At 32.6% G+C, this 24,139-nt stretch overlaps 1 protein-coding gene across 3 annotated transcripts in view; it reads right to left on the minus strand.

Moving 5' to 3' along the window:
* Positions 1-13,378: 13,378 nt before the first annotated feature.
* LOC143071772 (transcription factor COE1-like) overlaps positions 13,379-24,139 on the minus strand; it is a 32,750-nt gene continuing 21,989 nt past the window's right edge. Inside the window, exons 8-16 of one of the 3 annotated variants that reach the window (XM_076246340.1) lie at positions 22,960-23,080; positions 22,000-22,071; positions 21,583-21,713; positions 21,024-21,150; positions 19,228-19,316; positions 18,111-18,297; positions 17,269-17,406; positions 15,382-15,578; positions 13,379-14,946 (exon numbers count right to left, since the gene is read on the minus strand). In XM_076246340.1, the coding sequence (XP_076102455.1) occupies positions 14,941-14,946; positions 15,382-15,578; positions 17,269-17,406; positions 18,111-18,297; positions 19,228-19,316; positions 21,024-21,150; positions 21,583-21,713; positions 22,000-22,071; positions 22,960-23,080 (1,068 nt within the window). In that variant the 3' untranslated portion in view covers positions 13,379-14,940. The remainder of the gene's footprint in view (positions 14,947-15,381; positions 15,579-17,268; positions 17,407-18,110; positions 18,298-19,227; positions 19,317-21,023; positions 21,151-21,582; positions 21,714-21,999; positions 22,072-22,959; positions 23,081-24,139) is intronic. The other 2 variants (XM_076246341.1, XM_076246342.1) reach the window with 2 other exon arrangements.

The following is a 24,139-nucleotide window of genomic DNA, read 5'->3' on the forward strand; positions in this document are numbered from 1 at the left end:
TCTTGTGGAGAGTTGTCTCATTGGCAATCATACCATATCATCTTCTTGATTCTTAGGTTATCTAGAAAAAATGATTTACTTTTTGTTTCCTCCGAAAACATGGCCACTACGGCTTTACCCGGCTCTATCCAATGTAGAATAAAAGCAAACTGACAGAAAAATTCACAGTAAACTCAGTTTAAAAGAAGTCCGATTCCGGTGTAAGAAAAGGTTTCAGAAGGAACTAAGTAAAATGACAATGATCAACATAAATTAACAAAGAACTACTAGCATGCAGTTACTGACATACCAACTCCACTCTTCAATTAAACTAATTGAAGTTCTGTTAAATCGCCATATTGGAAATTTGCTTTTTAAACAGATAGGCCATCGACAAGCTTGAATCAGGACTTCATTTAAATAGTTCTAAATCCGTTAATACGTTTATTGCATGATTAAAGCAACAACTTCTCATTAGCAAATTGGTTTCTCTGAAATAGTGCAGCTGAGTGAATACGTCAGATACTGACTGGTTTTAATGGAAATGACTGCAGCACAGAGTATGAACTGAATATAAACGTCTTTTACACTTATTAGCATATTTCAGCAACAAAAATCAATGATTTGATACAATGGAGAGAATCACAGAATGAAACGGCAGTGAGATGCCAGTCAAACCCGTGCAACTCTCTGACACTGAGACCTTCTTTTCTTTAATGATTAATGAAATAATTTATCAGTATTCGGTAATGTCGCATACAATATAAACCTAATCTTTCAAAGATTGACAAGTTCTGATTAAATAATACTGGTCGATATCATGCAGTGAGAATTACACGTTTAATTTGACACAAAAAGGTGATAATTGTTAAATAAAGATGTTTGGAATTCTTCCTTCCTCACGGAAGGGCTATCTGGTGAGTCAATAAATGTCTCATACGGTACCGTGATGTTTTTCTGTTCATATACGCTAAGCAAAGATTTGATTGGACTTTTGTCGTCTTTGAAATATTCACTTTTAAAAAGTTAATGATATTAATAATGATAATGATAAATATTTTCATAACAATTAATAACAAACAAACCTGACGTACAGATATTATACTTGAATGAAGGCAAGAGTGGTTTACCGGTGTTCTTAAATCGATTGAGAGAAAACCAATCCAGGGGAACACATCAACTATAAGAGGAAAACATTTGGAATCACAGGAACACCGAAGTGCAACAAAAACAAAAAACAAACACTAACATTAGTAGAGACGAACTATTTGATAACAACTGTCATATTCCTGATTTAGTACAGGTCATTTGACGAAATAATAGGGAATTGCACCAGGTTTAATGGCTAGCACAGCATTCAGCACAGAAAATCAACAAATAATATAAAAGTTGACCATGACAACATGCTAAACACAGAACAACAATGAACATATTCCATCAACAACAGACACCACAGGTTGTCAGAACCAGTGACGCGTTCACGTAACTGACATGCTATCTTAAATTTTATACTATTATTTTCACAATATTTTTCCAAACAATTTTGATGACTATGATGTCACTGAAAGGCAGATTTATAATTATTTGGACTACAAACGATAAGACATAACACATTATACAACAGAAGTCATAACAGAAACATAAAAAAAAAAAATACATGAATGTTAGATGTATAAAACACCGAGACAAGTCGTATAGCAATGCAAATTCACTCTCTGTATAACTATTCGGAAATAGGTTACGCGACTAAGCAGACAGACGACATAGATGTTAAGGTGGTACCCAACACCTTGACTAAAATTAATTTGGCTCGTTTAATTTTTATAAAATTTTGACAAAATATTTACTTTGACCCTTAGAAAAATAAATATAAAAATTTCAGAATATTTGAACCAATCACTTTCTCGGAAAAAATGGTTGGATAGATAGCAGTTTGGCAAACACTAATTTTGATCATTGAGAAGCTTAATAGTTCCCTTACAATACGACGTGATTATAACTCTTAGCTGATTTTACAGAGTTATCTCCCTGTAGTGTTAGGTACCACCTTAATTCACAGTCTAAGACGTCGTAAAATGTCTTTAGTTATATATTTTAGACACAGAAACATCGTATAGATCAACCAATTCTTGATGGTGTCCATGAATGTACGGAGTGAACTAGATCACAAGATGAGGAATAAACAAGACACCAATCGAATATATCATTGGCGGATCCAGGGGGGGGGGGGGTTCAGGGGGTTGGACCCCCTTTTTTTGGCCGATCAATGCATTTGAATGGGGACATATAGTTGGACCCCCTTTTATCCTGGGTTGGGAACCCCCCCCCCCATTTTAAATTGGCTGGATCCGCCCCTGTATGTAGTCAGACAAACCAAAAGTAGACACCGACAAATCATGAAGTATGAGGGATCCGATGTAAACACAAGGAAATCGACAAGAGCGTTACCAAAAAGAACACATAGAATGATTCAATTATAAAGGAGTAAACTTCACAGTGTATGGAAAAAGAAAGAATGGAGAAACATTTACTGAGTACTAGTATATCATTATGATAACTAAAGGCGATTGCACCCTTACCTTTTCCAGAAAAGTAAAATCACAAAAAAATCCGAGGAAAAGTCAAAACGGAAAGTCCCTTATCAAATGAAGAGAAAGCTCTGCAGTGTGCTAACCCATTCGTGGCAGCTAGTTTCAATTGAAGTTTATAAGTTTAGCTTAACATTAAAGTCTTCAATCATATTTACAATGTGGGCTCTTGTTCGTGCAGTCTTAAACATACTCAGACATAGACAGACATTCCAAGCACAACGAACGTAATTCTATTTATATGCGAATTTATGCACCACAATAAGCTAATGCATTTCTACTTTAAGTTTAACAACAATCGTTCATTCTAATTTGCTGAAACACATTTTAGTTCTTTCCTCGTCGGGATTCGAACTCATGCTATTGGTATATCGGGACAACATCGCATGAACTGTGTCCGGCAATCTAGTATCTGGACCACCTGGCCGTGTAGACTGCACTTACAATCAGCTTTCGGTTGCCTAGTGTTACCCTTTCACGTCAGTAGAATCTAGAGTTATAACACAGTGCATGATATACCGGATTAGGCATGGAACTATACTTGATTTCAGATTTTCCTTATCATCAGTCGTAAAGAATCGTAAGATACAATCACAGAAATATAATGTGTGACGTTCATATTGTTATTTAATTTTGGTAGTGGAAGATCTACGGTGTGCTAACATTTTCGTGGCAGCTAGTTTCAATTGAAATTTATAAATTCAGCTGAAGGTCAAGGAATAGTAAATGGGCAACTAGTAGGTCGCAGATTTTGATAAAATTCTGCATACAGCCTTGGTTCGTTTAACTACAACTGAAAATCGAAAAAATAATGCATTCATCTCATGTTTACCCGGCCCATTTTTAAATAGTTCAATTAATAATATTTCAAATGATAAATGAGATATATCCATTATTTTTTTCGATTTTCAGTTGTAGATCAACGAGCCAAAGTTGTATTTTTTTTACTGAAATCTGTGAAATAGCTCTTTGCTGTAACTTGACCTTAACATAAATGTCTCCAATCATATTCACAATGTGGGAACTTATCGTGTAGATTTATTAAAACATACTCCGACACTTTTTTTATTTAATTTGACATAACACAACGGACTTATTTCTACTTATATGCCAATTTATGTATCACAAGGAGCTAAACAACAATTTCTTAGTTTTAAAGAAGTCATTCGTTCAAGACAGCCTCTTATTTTTTCATTGTCGAGACTTGTAGAAAATTGAATCGGTGGAGGACAAGGGGAGGATCAGAGAAAATAACGGACCTTAGATGGAAACTGACAATCCTAGTCGAAAGCACTGGCTTGTGTCATGCGGTATTAATACTCACAAATCCGACGTTAAGTCTTGTTTGGAAGATTACAATCTATGGGGAAAAGAGGTCAGGATTGTGGTAACAACAATTGGAACATATCCATCGTATTTGTTAAAACAGATATTCAAGAACGGTCGAACAAATCGTGATAACGTCCATAAAGTTTTCGAAGGAATGATTTCAATTTCTCAACTTAAAACTCTTGGATAGATCTTTTCACTGGTTGCGAGCAGTTAACCTCTATCAAGTAAATTACGATAGGAAATGCAACCCGTAACATATATTATCAACTGAGAGATATATAGTCAGTATGCAGGATCTGCTCAAATTTTACAACATAGAAATGTAAAGTTAACAATTGGAGAGCTTAAATCATCTTTTTTTGTTGTAAAGTTTTGTTTTCAATCGACCCTTTTTGTCAATTTCTATATTTAAGTCAAGATTTGAGGTAAATTTAACTGTATCTGTTATATCCTTTATCTCAAGTTCGATGGGATAGATACATTCAACTTAGTCACCAAACTTTAAATTATTAAGTTAGAGATCATCTATATAGTGGAAAGAGAGGTTAAAGATTAATGCTAATACCCTTCTTTTTCTTCCTAAGAAGCTACTGTGTGAAATTTCGGGGGAAATTGTCTGTCCATTGTTTTGATTTAGATATTCCCTCTTTTCATGTCTACGCTATTTTACTTTTTTTTCTTTCTTTTTTTTATAAATTTAATATAGTTGTCCTAAATTGTAGGAATCTTACAGACCTGATGTCTGAGGGAACTGTATCTCCCATCGTGTATCATTTTTTAAATTTGTGTTTGAAAGGTTATTTTCTTCCAAATAAGATTTGATGTTTTTACCTATAGTTTAGTTTATGTAAATAAACTCATCATAGATACCATGATTGAAATTTTGTATTTGCTTCAGACGCGCGTTTCGTCTTCAAAAGACACATCAGTATCTCTCGAATAAAAAAAGATAAAAAAAAGCCAAATAAAGTATAAAGTTGTAGAGCATTGAGGACCAAACATTCCTAAAAGTTTGGCAAATACAGCTAAGGTAATCTATTCTAGAGGTAGAAAAGCAATATCAGTGTCACAGATGTTTCTTAAATTTGAAATGATTTTTTTCTTTTTGAAAACATGTTTGGTGGTTAATGGTTTGCAGTATTGTATATTATTTTCGTTGCTTGTGTTGTTTGATGCAGAAGTAACAAAAGAGAGAATCAGGGAACGATAGAGAGAGATTACTCTTCATATTAGGTTTTGTTAAGTTATAAAAACACCGAACTCCAAAACGGAAAGTCCGTAATCAAATTGCAACATCAAAAGCTCAAACGATTGGAGAACAACTGTCATATTCCTGACTTGGTACAGGCATTTTCTTATTTAAGTCAGTGTGCTACAATTATAGAATCTAAAGAATAAACATAATTGGGAAGAGAATATCTGTCTGTTTCTTAGGACGTTTGCGACTTTAATTGTATTTTAAGCAATTATTTTTTTTTCAAAATAGAAAGTGTAAAACGATTTAATTAATTGACGTGTCTGTTCAATCTGCAAGTCTAAGCTTTAATCAAATCTGGTTTTACAGACATAATCATTCTTATGAATATTGACGACAAAAGTCAATTCTTAATTATCTTCATTTCTTAAAACACATAACACCAAACATGTTAAAGAAAAAATCAACTTCTTCTAAATGTTGTCTCTGTCTCTGAAAAAGAAATCACATTTGATTTTAAACATTTGGCAAATAAAAGTGGAATAAACACATGTAAGGTATTTGCCTATCGTGAAAATAACACCAAATAATATATTAAAAATAGAATTAGAGTTAATGCCCTTTGAATAAATATTCAATAGCTCTGAGAGATTTGCTTTTGTTCTTCAGTCCATGAACACAAATATTCAAATGTAAGAGTTAGACCAGAGACAAAACTGTTAAAGCATGCATACAACGACCCCGACCAAAGTCAATCCTGTGTAGCAGCGTATTCAAATTCTTCCTCAAACAAAGGAACATGATGTTATTTGTCTTTGTTCGTCTACTTTTTCGAATGAGTTGGTGATTGTGGTTTGTATGGTCTATTCATGTGTCTATTGTACTGCCCAATATTTTCGTGATTCGTGTTATACTCTTGAGTACTAATATATAATTCTTATGAACTATTTGATAAAAGGCAACATCAGTTTACCGGTGTTCGAATAACGAAATATGAATATTAGTGCTATGATTGCCAACAGGCGAAAAACGCAGATGATCTCATGGAATCCGTGCTGAGCGATGGCGGACGAGGTTAACGTTTCCTGCCATGTCACATAGTAGAAAACGACATGTTCAGTCAGACCACTTTCCTGGTATCTTAAAAATGTGTTAGTCCGCGAATAAAGTTTATTGCGAATTTTGACACGTGGGTTTGGTCAACCATTTCGTGCCGGCGACCGTTTTACTTGTGTAGCGTCAATCTATTTGTCGTCTATTACCGTTTAGTTGCTGGTTCAGTTATTGCATTCGGAACAATACCTTATAAATAAAGTTTATATAATTTGCAAATGTAGCGTGCATGTTAAGTGATATAAAAACGATTTCAAATAGAATGTCCGTAAAGACAAACGGACGAAAATTGGCACGTCAATGCATTTCTAACAAGTTTAGTCATAGGTACACTGAAACAATCAAAGGTTGTGTTCAAACTTTCTTCTCCATATAACATTTTCCAGGTTTCGTACACCTCTTGCGAAATTACCATAAAGATATCACATCATCACATAGTGTACATAAGAAGAGAAGGTGTGGCATCATTTACAACGAGACAACCATCCACTAGGGTTCAATTGAGGTGAATGCAAACAATTATAGATAACTGCAGGGCCTTAAATAGTGAGTAAAACAGTAAAGTAAGTTGTAGTAATTTGCGGCCCTATAACCCCTAACATTAGTGATTTTTAATGTTGTATTGAAGATTTAGGCAACAGTAGTTTACCGATATTCAAATCTCATACATTATTACTGAGAAGACATATGTAGATAACAAACAAAAGCAGAGGGAATGGATTTATCTCCAAAAGGAGTTCGACAAACCAAATGCGTTAACAGAGTAAGCAATGCATACTAGTACAATGCATGCTTCGACCACCATGCGAAAAAGATTTCAAACTCCGCCAAGGTGTCACAATCGGTGAAATAAGACGCCTTTACTGGGGAATGCGAAAAAATGAGCAGAGAAACGTAATCGGTCAACGAATTCTTATTCTGTCGTCATTCTTCGTAACTCTGTTGGAGAAGTTTTTGTGAAATATGCACGTCCCATGCATGAGAGTAACGTTTAAATTGAGATACATTAATAAAGTCATCAAGATACCAGGATTGAAATTTTGTATTTGCGCCAGACGCGCGTTTCGTCTACAAAAAGACAAAATAAGGTACGAAGTTGAACTGAATTGAGGACCAAAAATTCCTTAAAAGTTTGCGAAATTCAGCTTACGTAATCTATTCCTGAGGTAGAACTGCCTTAGTATTTCTAAAATTTAAGTTTTGTAAACATTTAATTTATAATTACATGTATTACCATATCAATGATACTTCTAGTCAACACAGAAGTGCTGGCTAATGGCCTGGTGATATCACCGGGGGAAAAAACTCCACTAGCAGTGGCATTGACCCAATGATTGTAAATAAAGCAAACGCAATATACAATACACAGAGGTATATCAGTGTTGAGAAATTGATTTTGACAATTGGTTAAAAAATAAAATAACAAAAAAACTCCAAGGAAAATTCAAATCGGACAGTCCCTTTTCAAATGGCAAAATCAAAAGCTCTTCAAACGAATGGACCCGGTACAGGAATTTCCTTAATATGTAGAATATGATGGATTAAAATTGGTTTTATAGCTAGCTAAACATCTCACTTGTACGAGAGTCCCAAAACTGTGTGAGATCAAAACAAACAGACATTATATGCCAAAACGTAAAAAAAAACGGGTTCAGGAGTCAACATTGTGTTATAATCTTATAATCACTATAAAAACAACAAGAAATCAACAAAGATAAAAATTTGTATAGACAAAGCACATAAGCAAAAATGAAAGGCAACAATACATAAAAAAAAAGGAGAACAGAACAACAACACATTTTGGGGGGAATCACAAGTACCAATAAGGCCAAAAGGATATTACAAAATAAAAAAATAAACGGTAAAGGTTAATAATTTACAAAATAAGGTACGAAAACAATTAAAAGAACAAGTTATTAAGATGATAATCAAAGTCAGTACCGAGATTCTCTAATTTTTGTGCTATTTTTACATTTCTCCTCACTTGTGAAATATCTGTTCTCGACAAATGATTGTTCAACATTGAATTTTAGCGTCAAATTTTTCTTGATTTCTTCTGAATTTTCCTATTGTGTAGTCATGAAAATAGGCGACCATGCCTGATGACGTAACATAAAAACTACACAATTTTCTACAAATCTTTGAAAAGTAAGGATACAAATTATTAGAGAAACAGATTCCACCACTATAACGCGTGTATTTATACGCTATTTATTCACTCTCATCAGTTAAACTTTAATTATTCAAATCCTCGGCACTGAATATTTATCAATAAATTCTTGGTAACTTCCGATGAACTTTTTTTTTGAAAAAAGGAAGAGGCTTTTTGTTTTACATTACAAACTGGTTCATTAACTTTTGGGTCAGCCACTGGTATCTTAAATATACTTAATTTACACAACCTGAAGTTTTGCAAAGTTGCTTTCATGTTGACCTATTTTTATTTCGGAGCATCTGATATCCACTGTTTGATTGAGTTTCAATGTAGTTTTCTGGGAAGAGTTTTGTTAACTTTTGTAGTTTTTCTTCTTATTTTGTCATGGTGTTAATTCTTTATCTCTTACTTCTGGTATTTTATTACCAAGTTATCAAGATATGTCCTTTCTTGAGTGTTGTATTTTGAATTTTGTATTGAAGTATTGTTGTTATATTATCAGAGCACATACCATATTTTCCGATAAGTCTTTAAATTAGACCTTTTTAGAACCTGGTATTTCCTCCTTAGCAGCGTCAGGATCTTGTTTTACAGCCCGGATGGTGTTCCTTCATACCAGGGTCAGAATTCTGAATTACAGCCTATATGAGTTTCCTTCTGACTAGGTTGAGAATCCTATGCTACGGGTGACACATGTGGAGCAGGATCTGCTTACCCTTCTGGAGCACCTGAGATCACCCCAGTTGTTGGTGGGTTTCGTGTTGTTTAATCTTTGTGTATAAATTAAGTATATTTAGGATACCAGTGGCTGACCCAAAAGTTGATGAACCAGTGTACAGTGCAGTAGCCAGTTATTCGGTACTGGCATGCAAAAAAAAAAATGGATAATGTGTTATTGAACTTTGCTGTCACAAAATTTTGAAAATCATTTTTAATTAAGGAATATACCTCCCTAGGTTTACAAAACTCTGATTCTCGCCTGGTTTTTGCTATTCCTTTTGAATTTTACAGTGTTCGACCTCTTGTATCTCTGAACAGACATTTATTGTCGAAATGTACATCTGGTGTAATTCAATAAGAACCGTGAATGTTATCACTGAAGATTAGAAGAGAAACGATGTCAGAGAAAACAGGTAGGACAGGTAACTAAAATGGAACTGAAAAGACCCAGTTTCAGTACCGATACAATGAACGTAATATATATTGAGTTGATAAATTATTGTATAATGGATTTCGTTAGAACAATTACTAATACTTATTTTTTCATAGATGCAGAAAATTTGACTGAAGAAATGTTATTACAAAAGCGATATTACAGAGCCCGCAAATATGGATAAGATCATCCGTGGGTTATCAGTTTAGCATTATAGTATGACCTTTGAAAATGGTCTTTATCGGTACAAACACAGATGGCTTCGGATTGTTGGCATCTCTACATTGGATTCGTTAGATATGAACATTCATTTTAGTCTTTGAAAAAATGACTATGTCGACTTGATAAGTCTAGACCTTTACTACTAATTTTTACAGTTTGAGCTTATCTTTGCTGTCACGCCAATGTGGCAGTTAATTTAAAGGGATGATTGAGCTTTCAAACCATGTTTAACCCCGCCATATTTTTTATGTACCTGTCTCAAGCCAGGAACCTGTAGTTAAAAGATTGCTGGTATTTGCTGTGTCATATTTGTTTTCCGTTTCTTGTTTTCGCATATAAAAGGTATTTCTCTCTATGTAATTTTTCTATGTTCCGGATCATATGAGTATTTGGACCAGACGTGTACGGTCATGACCATATGCGTATACTCATATGGTCCGACCGTACGTGCATGGTTGGACCATGTGAATATATACTTGTTTGGTTATTAACGGAATGGACCATTTGAGTTTTTAGACCATATAGGTGGGTTTTTTTTCAAATTTGCATTAGAAACGTTTCAATAATACAATAAACTGTATCTTTAAAAAACCCACCAATGATGGTTACATGAAAACCATTCATTTTATAATTCAAATGCTATATTAACATAAGATATTAATTCCTTAGTTAGTTAGTGCATTTGCCCGATCCCGTGCAGCTTGTAAATGAAAAGCTAGCCTACTAAGCAGCTGTATGAAGCGATATCGAGGTCTTGGGCCATTCCAATGTTTGGCTTTATAACTATTTTGATCTGAGCGTCCCTGATGAGTCTTATGTCAAGTAGTCAGCACGTCTGTGTTGACATGAATATCAAGTATATGGTCATTTGTATAAATTTCCTGTTTCAAAAATTTGAATTTTTCGAAATACTAAGGATTTTCTTATCCCAGGAATAGAATTTTGGATCCTCAATGCTCTTCAACTTAGTACTTGTTTGGCTTTATAACTATTTTAATCTGAGCGTCACTGATAAGTCTTATGTAGACGAAACGCGCGTCTGGTGTATTAAATTATAATCCTGGTACCGTTAATACTTGTTTAACAGTTCATAAATAAATTTTAGAAGTTATCTTCCCAAATCGACATATTGCCAGTCACTCGTAATAACAAATACAGTAATGGCCATAGTTATAAAATGTTTTTCGATAGTGTTGACAAGTGAGTTAAATTAACTGTATGAAACTGCTTATTTTTGTTTAGTTCATCTTTTTTATTATCATAATATAATACAATGACCTTTTATAGCGTCTTTTTAATGACGTGACAACTAAAAGGATCATAACTTATGTTAAAAGTAAACTTGTTACTTACCCAGACCATCCGCGTATGGTTTGATTTCGTGAGTACATACCCATATGGCCATCCATGACTATACGGATATGATCCAAATACTCATATTGTCCGGAACATCTATATGCATTTTTGTGTTTCTTTGATTCATATGACGTGGCTCTGTACTTATACAATTTTTGTATTCTTGTCTTCCATTTTTTGACAATATGCTTTGTCTATATGCCTTTTTGCACATCTTTGCTACATATTTGTTTGTTTTTATAGTGATTAAGATTATAACACAATGCTGGCTGCTGTAACCCTATTTTTGACATGTTTACCTATAATGTCTGTTTGTTTTGTTCGCACATGGTTATCAATATAATGGTATTTGATGCGACTGTCATACAAGAGAGAGGTTTATCTAGCTATAAAACCAGGTTTAATACATCATTTTCTACATAAGAAAGTGTCTGTACCAAGTCAGGAATATGACAGTTGTTATCCATTCGTTTGATGTGTTTAAGCTTCTGATTTTGTCATTTGATTAGGGACTTTCCGTTTTGAATTTTCCTTGGAGTTAAGTGTTTTTGTGATTTTACTTTTCACATATTACCATGATTTGATCATTTATAGGTTAATTATATGACTATGATTTTGTTCATAGTTGAAGGTTGCATAGTGACCTCTTATTGCTTACATCCTCTTATGTTGGTGTCAATTGGATAGTTGTTTTATTGGCAACCATATAAACACATTAAGTATTTAGAATTCTTGGTGTACTTTCTAATATTTTGGTAATTCCTTTTTTGATTTATTTCTTACACGGAAACAGTATGTCAACATATGGTAATTCTAAGTAAGAAAGGTGGAGAGTATGTTGTCGGGTATTTAATGCGCATACCGACAATGATAGAAATAGGGCAGTGCTTTACTCTCAACGGTTTTCAAAGTCCTTACTTGACGTAAAACGAACTGGGAATCCCTTTTGGAAAATTCTATTGAAAGATCAACACTGTTTTTGTCAATATTCACTAATACAGCTTGAGTGAATGAACGTTTTGTCAGAAATACTTGTGTTTGTTTTTTTATATTGCAATGTTTGTTTTGTTTCTTATAAGATACCAGCTTATAATTTGGTCGTCTGAAGCGCGTTTCATCTACACATAACTCGTCAGTGATCCTCTTATAAAATAAGCTGGAAGGCCAAGACCGGTATAGATAATTTGCCTGGGGTAGACATTTTTCGGGTTCCGGTATAGATAATTTGCCTGGGGTAGACATTTGTCGGGTTTCGTATATTTTGAACATTGTGATTGTAAATTCATAAAAATGACAGGTGGCGTCTTTTTTATCATACGTCAAAGAAATCTGTATTTTCATTTTCAGTCATATTAATTTGTTGATGTTTTATAGTTTTAGACTAAATACATTTACAAATCAGCTATTGTTTGATGTATAATTACCATACATGACTAATATCATCAACGTTTAATAGGAGTATCACGGCGGAAGTTAATGGTTGACCAGGAACTCCTGATTCTCCTGGATTACCTTAAACTTCCGATTTTTCATTGTATGCTCAATAGTTTTCTTTGTAAAGTTTTGTGGACTTTTGTTTGGTTTTTTTTCTTGTTCTTATCGTCATATTTTTTTCTTCTAACTTATGTGTTACACGGCTCTCTTGGTATTTTCTTCCTCCAAACTCAAATTAGACCGAACAAAGTAAAACAACGTCCGATCTCTTAAATAGTGCTGTGAAAGTTTCTTGTTTCATAAGTGTTATGATTGGTTGTAACTTGTGTATTTACAGTTACAGTTTTCAAGATATATGTTATTCGTGTATTTTTTTAAAATAAAGTTTTGTCATAGCGTTGCTGTCAGATATGTATATATATATATATATATAAAACTCGTCTAAACATCAACCCAACAATGTTAGATCTGTAAATTTGCTTTCGCAAATTTTTGGTTCTTCCCTCGCCGGGATTCGAACCCATGCTACTGTGATATCGTGACACCAAATCGCCTGCACTGCAGCCGTCCCGCTAGACCACACGACCACCTGGGCTCTCAAAAAAGAGCTTTCGCTGGCCGTGTGTTACCTTTCCACGTCAGTTTTAATCTAGCGGCGTACTGCAGTACATGATATATAAGGCATATATATATACTAGATAATGCATGTGCAATGTTTTTCACCAAAGCAATAGGGTCTTTGTGTCTATATTCCTAAATGTTTAGTTTATATGTTTTTGTTGTTGTGTTATATATTTGTTGTACATGTTTTAATTCAAATAATGTAATTGACAGAGAAATATGACTCACTATAAGATATTTTGTTTCTTTAATTTGTCTCCATAAAAATGTTTAAAGTATACAATGACATCTGACAGTGACATTAAACTATGAATCCTGAGTACTGTCTTCAATGGGTTTCTTATAATAAATTAAAATAGTCTATATGCTTACATTGCAAAAAAACAGAAATTATTACATATTCTAAAAAAATTCACACACCTTTTAAAATTGTAACATCTATCTCAATGCAGATTTCGAGTTGAGATAATGAAATATATATCCTCTTTACCTCTTCATAAACATTTTCAAAATGTTAATCAAAGAAATATTTGGGTATTTGGGTATAAATATTCTTTAATTAATGTATTAATTAAAGATTCTTTAATTAATGTATTGATCTATCTACTAATTTTTTCGAATAAGTAATTCAATACTTTATATAAGACTCTTACCAAATTTGCCAAAAACTGTGACATGTACATACATATCGTATTTGTCCTGCTCAGATTATATGTAATTCTTCCAAATCATTTAAGACAAGAAGAACTATGGACGGAAGAAAATTAAACTAACTTGAATCTGTTAATTTTTCTTACTTTTCTTCAATTGAGTTGTCTTAGTGTGAAAGAATTGTATAACAAAATTAAAAATAATAAAGAAAACACGCAATGAAAGAGCATTAGATTTAAGATTACTGGGACTCTCTTTGCTTAACTAATTGAAGTTGAAGCTAATCACAACCACTTTTCAAATCAAAATGAAACAATGTTAACACTGTCTTTTTGTTTGACAATTAAGACATTTTTTTCAGGTAACTTATATTAATATTCAAATAGGTATTCAACAGTTCTAATGCAAATATTAAAACGGACTAGATTGGCATTCATTCAACTGTAGATTCAAAAAGCTAATATACATATTCATTGCACTTTGTATGAAAATTGGCCATACATTACGATCATAATAAAAATAACATTAATAATACACGTAAAACTGACTAGACACTCTTTGTTTAGCAAGACTAGAGGACAAAATATCAACAAAATATACATAATATAAATATAAACATAAAAATACATAAGGAGTATTTGTTCAAACAATATCACAATAATAAATTTGAGTGAAAATGTCTCAAGAAGTCCGACACAGTTAGCACTGATCTTCAATATTCTTTCAGATATAATTATAAATATGGTTTTAAAATGTCATACATCTGACAGCATAGACTGCTTTAAATATGTGTATTTACATGCATATGTTCATAAAAATGGACTATATAATGAGACATTTGATTACAGTTGCACTGTTTCTGAGCAAATTTTGTTATATCATTTTAAGGCAATTTGCTTCTTAGACACCTTTTCACCTTCCAAACCATTGAGTAACTCCCTGTTTGCCATTTGTAGAATCAGTATTAAGCGAAACTCACTCCGACTTAACAAAAACTTGTCCCTCTTATGCAGACCAACCACTGAAGTCCACAAATCTGATTATTTTGCAGCTGAAATTATCGAACTACCATAAGTTTGTCCATTACAAGTCGGCAGAGCAAAAGGATTTACTGCAGAAAATGGAGATCCTACTATTCCACTCATTCCTGTAATAAAACAAAAATAATCTTTGAAAATAAATATTTATAATAGTTTTAACAGAAACAACAAAGAGATGCTTAGTACTGGTAAAAATTTACAAAAACAAATGTGTGTTAAGGTCATGCAACAGCTAATTTTTATGACAGGTTGAAAAAGGAGATATATAAAGAGGCACAGCTTCCAATGTGTTTTTCTTGCTTCATGCTAATGAGAAATCAGGAACAGTTTTTTTATTATATTTGTTTAGCTTCATGCAAAAGAGAAAAGGAAAACACACAGCCAATATGTTCAGAACAAAAAGTGATGAAAACTATAGAAATAAAAAATACTGAAATATTAAACTTATACCAAATAAATAAATATATATGGTATACTTTGTTCATTGATACAAAGTGTGATGTACCGAAGAAAGAAAATTATTTATAACTAAATATACTAACATTTATCATTGTCTGGGCCCACCCATTGGGCAGAGTACTTGCCATAGGTGGGCTATAACCAGAACCTGGTCTCATCACTGGGAAAAATGCACTTTTCTGTTTCACCGCGTGGACCATATTGGCTGGTGAAAATGAGAATATTCCACTTCCGCCATGAGAGTTAGAGTGGGGCAGGGAGGGTGATTGTGAGGGTGCAACTGTGGAAAACAAAAAGAAAACAGTTAAAAGAGGAAAGGACAAACAAACTACAACACTACAGATAAACGTAAAGTTACAGATAACACAACAGTTATAAAAAAAATCTGGTACATAGCATATTGTTTTTTACGTGCAGGACCTTTTATCATTATGTTTTAATATAAACTTTTGGTCATGAAAAAAGTCTGCTAACGGTGACATGTTAATTTTCGATATAACTATTGGTATATTTTAAAACTAATTCAAATGTTCTATCCTTCATCCTATGTTCTTTTTATTGCCCCGTTGGTACCTTCATACTTCTTTCAAAGTAAAAAATAAAAACACCGCTGATGTTACTGTTTTCAAATAATGAGATCAATTCAATTAACAGTCCACAGCAGCTCGTTCCTTCCTTCCTTCTTTGTCCCCACCATGACTTGATTGACAATTTATTAGAGTCTACCAAATGACAAAATATTAGGATTTGATGAGATTTTTTTATACTTTCCATAGTGTGAAGTTAGTGACAATGTATCGACCCCTAACACAATATTTAACCTAAAGTCATAAATACAGTTTCCGTATTAGTTAATGACCAATGTCATCACGATTCCCTAATGATTTCTCCCTAACTAACAAACTTGTTTGCTAGCTAATAAAACACAAAACACCAGGGATCCCCTCTATTCTATAATACAATAGTTAATACATTTGTATGCTACAGATAGTGTTGGTATTCAAACCAAATAAATTCTAAATAATTTTGTTTGAACAACATTGATAATATTGACCTAAGATTCTTAATTTATTGAAATGGCAATTTGCATTTATTGTTATCATTCAGTCAAGTCTGTTTTACAGGTTTCTTTTATAGAAAGTCTTCGTCCAAGAACAATATTGGTAATAAATACTACAGCTGATAATATTGCTTATGTATTTTTGAATGATTAAAACGATATCCCATTGTTTGGAATTTTCAATAATTTCATAATCTGTAATGGTAAATGTCGTCTTATAAAATATGGAGTCGTTTATATTTGATATCTTTCATTTTCATCAAATAAAGTAAATTGTCCTAAAGGTTTTGCCCTGGTTTAGGCAGTCGATAAAATGAATTAAGTTAACCATTAAAAATATTTGTCATCCATGGAACAGGTATACATAAACAATGCTGCGGAACGAGCTTGGGATTAAAAAGGAGAACGAGTTGCTTCTTGGATTTAAATTTTTATTTTTACTTTCTGCAATAGTGTATTTGCTTTCGAGCTCACAAAAAATGTCAATGTATTTCAGAAAAATAATGTCAAAATGCGTAAAATTTACTTCTAGATCATAGTCACGATAGTTTGGTACGCAATGTTTGCTTTCAGATTATACTGATGCAGTACACCCTTGTCATTTTCTTATCGAAAAAGGGTACAAAACTAGTCCTAATCATCTTTGTAAATATAACATGTTTACAAATGACTATAACAAATGACATTAGTCTGCTATAAATGTTCATTACACATACTTGTCTGAAGCTGTTTATATAATTCAAAGGAAAATATAAAACTTTGCCTATAAAGGGACAAATATTTTTAAAGGGACAAATATTTTAAAAGGTTCTTACCAATTCCGTGACAGTTTGTAGTAAAAGTTAAAACTTTAACATTTTAAGTTTACCCTGCACACTTAAAATATTTTATAGGAAGAAAAAATACCTACCCATATTACCTAATCCCCCAGTGGGATGGTAACCATTCATGGCAGTAGAGCCATAACTACTTCCGTTACTGTGTGGTGTTGAGCCGTTAGATGTATAACCTCTAGGTGAAACACTAGAAGACTGTCCCCGTGAATAACCTGCAAGAAAATAATGTTGGATATTTAGGTCAGACAAAGGGGGTTCAAAGAAAAAAGTAAAATCACAAAAGTGCTGAAATCTGTGAGGAAAATTCAAAACGGAAAATCCAAAATCAACGGGAAAATCAAAAGATCAAACACATCAAACGAATGGATAACAACTGCATGTTATATTTCTGACTTGGTATAGACATTTTCTTATGTAGAAAATGGCGGATTAAACCGGATTTATAGGCTAGCTAAACCTGACACGTGTATAACATTCGTATAAAGTTCCATTCTATTGACGACGATTTGTGAACAAAACAAACAGACATAATAGGTATAAATGTCAAAAATATTGTTTGGTTGATTGATTGATGACTGCTTAACTTCGTCCAAATATAGGTTCAAGAATAGTTAAAACAAAACATTATCAAATATACCAGGCTTGAAGTTTGTAATGAAAATGCATGTTTAGTAAATTTCCGCTTGTATTTGCTTTCCCCATAATACATATTATCGATTTGAGAGGGAAGGATGTGTGTTCAATGATGGTATATTCAACAATTTTTGTCTGAGTCCACCCATTGGGCAAAGAACTTGCCACAAGTGGGCTATAACCAGAACCTGGTCTCATCACTGGGATTTTTTTTTTAGAACAAGTAATTCAATACTTTTTATAAGACTTTTTTAAAAAAAGAGTGTTTGACAAAAGAACTCACCTTCTTCCCATTGGCTACCAGGATCTTGAACACTGACGGCTAACTGGCCAGTATAAGTGTTAAAACTAGACATTGGTGAACTATTGTTGATCGCTGGAGATCTAGGAGGTGGTAATATCTGGTTGGGATTCCTAGGCATGCTATATAAAGCTTCAGCCAAGTCAGCCGCACGTTTTAGCACTATTTCCTAAAATAAAACAATTATACCATTTTCAACTACTTCATCACGATAAGCATGGAACACATAAACATATTTTAGGTTTGATATATAAAATGAATCATTTTAATGTGATTTAGTTTCAGTTTTTCAATTTGAAAAACTTGTACTATAAAGATTTCAAATCTTAAGTTTATCAGTGTCCACTTCTACCGAATTGTTATGCTATTTTATGTCATTTTCGAGGTAAAATGATGTTCTATCCAACAGGATGTATATATTGTTTTAATACAAAAGAAAGAGGCACACACACAAAAGACTCATAGAAAGGGGGCACACAATACATATGAAATATATGGGATATTTATAAGCGTTATGGCAATGCCGAAATAAACATAAACGACTACAGATATATGCATGTGTGAAAAATTCTGTCCCTATCTAACAATTTTTATTGATACTTTAAGAATATTCGAAAATTATCAAACCTCTTTCGAGAGACAAACTTCAAATGGAATCATGCAAGATCATTGGATACAAGTGAGTATGGTAAAACGTAAACTATAACAATAAACCAATATGTCAAATGTAAAATGTCAACAGTATGACAAGTATCTGCGTGTAGTTTTATCAATAATCATGTAACATAATAAATCGCCAGAACCCAGAATGCTCACAATACCATTTCTATAAATAGTTAATAGGGTTCCATTATAGAGATGGGACGCTGATAAACGACACTTTAATGACACGTGCAAAATTGAGTTTAAATAGAATAACCAATTAAATTAATTAATAATTGATTATTAGCTTATGGAATACACCATATATGTCTACTGCCAACTTAGCGATTCTGCATAATGTAATTAGGTTACTACAGAAGCAATTGTATCGGCCTTTTAAGATATAAAATATCATAGAAACACAATGATGATTACAAGCTGCTGTAGAAAAACTCACTTTAGGCAATCTTTCTGGGTCACCCGGATGTCTCGGTACAAGTTTCATCAATCGCTGGAAGCCATAGTCAATTGTTGGTTCCGTCAAAGCTACAAGAAAAAACAAAAATGAACAATGCACTCATGTTTGTCTGTATAAAACGATTTCTAATTAATTGTTCATCAAATAAAAAGTATGTCGCAAATAACCTTAGTATAATCGACTATCTTAAAATATGCTGAAGATGCAAGCCAACTTGGAAATCCCCCAATTTGCTAAATAAAAGGAAAATAATTATTCACATTATATAAGTATCTTCATCTTGCGACTCCTATAAAGAATCAATTGACAATAAAGTACGTAGACAGTTACCATATTGTATTTTAGTATTTTTATTTGTTTTGATCGTTATGAATTTGATCCGATACTATTGTAATGCCATCCATCAAACACGAAGAAAACAAATGCTCTTTCAATCGCAGAATCAAATTCATATTCGATTGAAAATATGTTCCATTTTCGCTTGAAAGATAATTATGGCTTTTAGCACCTCCAAACACGGGCAGATGAATGGGACATTGATAGGAATCTACTCACAGTATTACACGGAATCACGATGACACACAAGATTGCATGATTAAAATACAGAGGGATTATTTGGCTAGACCGGTAGTACATGTCCATGTTATTGGAGAACATGTTCTTTAAGCTAAATCATAAAGGCGTTAAAACCTTCTAGTAAACCCATTATCGTTTAAAGTTTTCCCGGAGTCGGTTTACCCAATTTTAACCGTTAATACGAAACTTCGGTTGCGTTTACGAATCTGACTTTAGGAATTGGGGGTATGTCAATTTGATGGATGATTTTTACACCAGTGAAAATTCACATGTCATTTAGAAATGGAATATTTTATTCCACATGACAATAAATTAATAACCCATATGGTGATCATACGATCAAAGTCTAATATTCTTGATATACCAATCATTGGACGGTATCGCTCCAAATGTGCTGATGAGTTGTTCACACATAATGACAGTTAACTTTTACAGTGGAAAACGATAAATGTGTAAAATCTCCTTATTAAAGAGTTTCTTGAAAACAATATTTCAAATCTTCACTTTTAATCAAAGTATTAGACTCATGCTTAAAGGAGAACCACACGTGTAATCTTTTCCTTTGGCTAGAACTAATGTACAAATGCTTTTAAAAGTTGATGAAAATCCATATATCCTATATAATGGCGATCAGATACGAATCCTTTACAACAATTGCACATTTTCACAATCAATTATGATAAAGATTCTTTGCGACAAAGCTGCTGTATTTATTGAAAAATTAAAATAGTTTTTTGACATTGTGCTTCAAAACTGTAAACTTGAGATTACAGTTTATTAAAAAGTACATTTATTACCAATTTGTAAAGCCTTGTATCATTTTCGTTTTAATAAAAACTCAACAATATATGAATAAAGGGAGGTATAGGGTACTTAAATATGTTTGAGAGTTTGTTTCATAAGTACATCTAAATAGTAAAGCAAATACAGAGCAGTAAAAACGAAACTGAAGACACTTATTTTATTGAATGAAAGGCCAATGAGACAACAAATGAGCTTCACAACTTATACATATGTTTTACGAGACAACAAATGTGCTACACAACTTATACATATGTTTTATAAATTGTAGACGACTGAGAAGAAAGTATTTCTCGACTTCTCAAAAGCTTTTTCTATTGCACCATTTTGTAATATGATTGAGATTGTGGGCATTAATTATGACCTGTAAAACAAATCCAGGTTGTGAGTATAATTACCTGTATAAACGAATCGACCAGGGGCTCCTTTACAAAACTGTTTTGATTTATACGACAATGTTACTTCCACGACCCCCGGGATATGACGAGGAGGTGTTTGTACCCGTATCGCATGTGATGTTATCAACTGAAAAACAAAAATGAATAAATCTCAAATATGTACAGCAATTATCATTCTAATTTTTCTAAGAATAACATTGATGGATTATTAATAATTTAAATATATCATATTAACCACTTACTGGAATAAATATCAACTATAAATATATATATATATATGTTTTTTTAGTTCATAAAACCTTTAAAAAAAACAGAAAAAAAAACATTGTGTTTCAATTATTTTTTCAATAATAGAATCAAAAGAATGGTTATTGGTTCATTGGTGTACAGCAATAACCAAAATTTAGTAAGTGTCAAATCTACTAATGCAATAGATTATTTTAAAAAATACTGCAATTAAGAAAATATAAAACGTATTGTCGAAAAATACACAGTACAATCCAAATCGAGTTTAAGGAAAAAACAATTGGGGAAAATAATTCAAAATTGAAGTTCCTACCTCGCTCCAAACAAGCATTGTACCAAAGACCACCTGTAATCCGTCAAAGAAGTTGTCCCCTATGATTATGACTGTTGTTCCACCTGACGTCCACCCTTCGCTCGGACAGATAGCCTTTATACAAGGTGTAGCTGAAAAAAGATATCAAAATGAATAATCTTTTTCTTCACAGTATAGTTGTATAACTAAAACGAATAACATTAAAAAGAAAATTTTCACATTTACAGAAAAAAAAATGACGTCAGAAGTAATAAGCAGTGAGAGAGAGAAGAAAATAAAAGTGCACAAGTACAAAATGGAAGAAAGTGCAAATAAAATTAAATATACAGGTTACCAAATCAATTTATCATAACATAATAATGATCATCAAAATATTGTTAACAGCTAATATTTTGGTACTAATAAACTTTTACTTACTAATCATACCCGAGTCCCTTGGATAACGTGAAAATGCCCTGGTGGAGTAAGGGTCGGCCAGTAACCAGGTATCTAAATAGAGGGGTAACCAGTAAGAATATATATCTATAAAGTCATTCAATTAAACTAACAAATTCCAATAACTGCATTTTTCGTTTTGCTTTTTATTTAGAAAACAAATGATTTTCTCAGTGAAACGGCATTTATTTTATTCATCTTGAGGATAAAATCTTAAAGATGGAAAATTATTTCGAAAGTTGATTATAAATACAGTTTTGAAGAAAGTGGCTATTGTCTTTATTTGTGATAAAACGTTTTATCATATTTGATTATGACCACAGATGTTCCGAAGTGTTAGCCAGATGGGACTTTCGGAGTTCAATTCCACACAGCTGGTTTTGCAAAGTCAAACTCAAACGTTCCGCTTTGTTGTTCTAATTAAAATTATAGTCTTTGATCACAGAATAATTGTCTTACGATAATACAAGCCTCAATGATGGTAACGTTTGACAAGCTATAATTGAAAATGAAAATTAAATCATTCTGATAATTTTTGTAACAAATAGTTATTTATGTTAAATAACTTCCAATTAAAACTTGTCAATCGTTTGTAAATGCAGTAAAACAACGCAATCTTAAAATATATGTTGATATTGCTGGACTACGTTAAAAATATATGTTGATATTGCTGGACTACGTTAAAAATATATGTTGATATTGCTGGACTATGTTAAGTTTTAAAAGAACTGATGAAAAAAATATAAAACAAAAAATAATAAGCAGTAGAAAAACAAAAGAGAAAAAGCAGCATAACACAACTAAATAAAATACACAGGAGGAACTCTGGAGCTGATCTAAGAAAGGGAACGTGCATCTATTATAGAAAAGGTCTTTTAACACGAACTAAGTGATTGAAGACAAAAGAAATAAAAAGGGATAATAGTAATTCATTCTGCATACCTCCTTCTGTTGGGTCTAATCTTCGTGCACGTCTGCCATGTTTCGAGTTGTTATGGACAAACATGTTGTCGGAGACCGCCAGGATTGGACCCTCAATACTTACTGTTGTACATACAGCAACCTAAGATAGAAAGAAAAGAATGAGGAACAAAACAAATGGAGGTCTACGTTACTTATATAATACTGCTGTACATACAGCAACCTAAGATAGAAAGAAAAGGATGAGGGACAGAACGAATGGAGGTCTATACGTTACTTATCATCCTTTCCCAAATGAATACAATGATAAAATAAATCAATTCTTAATTAATAAGAGTGTGAAAACGTTAAACGTGCATGACATTCAATTTAAAATTCGTGATGTTTAAAAGAAAAATCATGGACAATTTTTATCAAAATACTATTTCTATATACTGAAAAACATGATTGTTTAGAACAGTAGATAAATCTACATCATTGTGAAAAGAAGTTCAAATTATTTTCGTTGATATAGATATAAACATTTTACTTATTTTTGGGTATTGTAAAGATATATGTATCGTTAAAGTGGATTTAATATTCATGTTATGAGCCCTAATATTTGGTTAACGTTGTGAATTAATGATGCTGATATTGGCTTAATTAACCAATACACCTCCCGTGTGGCACATCAGTAAACAAAGTTTGTTTACTCTTAATACACCGACAGCTAATTAACGTCACTAAAACTACTGTTATTATCACAATAAGATTTTATTTGTTTGTTCTAGGATTGAGAAGACATCATTCTTTACAAAATGTCACCGCTACATAATTCCAAAAGAGATTTGACAAACGACATAAAAATCCCTCTGCGATGCTCGCTAACAACCTTCCATTATTTTCTCCTAAGCCATTTCCCATTGAAGTTTAAGGCTTTTTCGTTTGGTAAACGGACTGTGCTTAAGCTTATTAGCCTCAATACGTTTCTGCTTAGGATTTTATGAAATGGAAACTCTCTAGTGGAAAATATGCGGAATAGCAGTTGCAATACACAAGAGATTATAAGGTGTATCGTGGAATCGTAATGGAGAAGCATCAGTTCATATAGAAAAGCCCCTTTGCCATTAATAAAAATCTAGGATTAACTCTGAGAAATCTTCCCAATAATCACTAGGTTTTGACAAGGCTAATCCTCTCAGCTCTACTTAGGGTAATACTT

This window comes from Mytilus galloprovincialis, chromosome 4 (assembly GCF_965363235.1).
Source record: "Mytilus galloprovincialis chromosome 4, xbMytGall1.hap1.1, whole genome shotgun sequence".
NCBI lineage: Eukaryota > Metazoa > Mollusca > Bivalvia > Mytilida > Mytilidae > Mytilus > Mytilus galloprovincialis.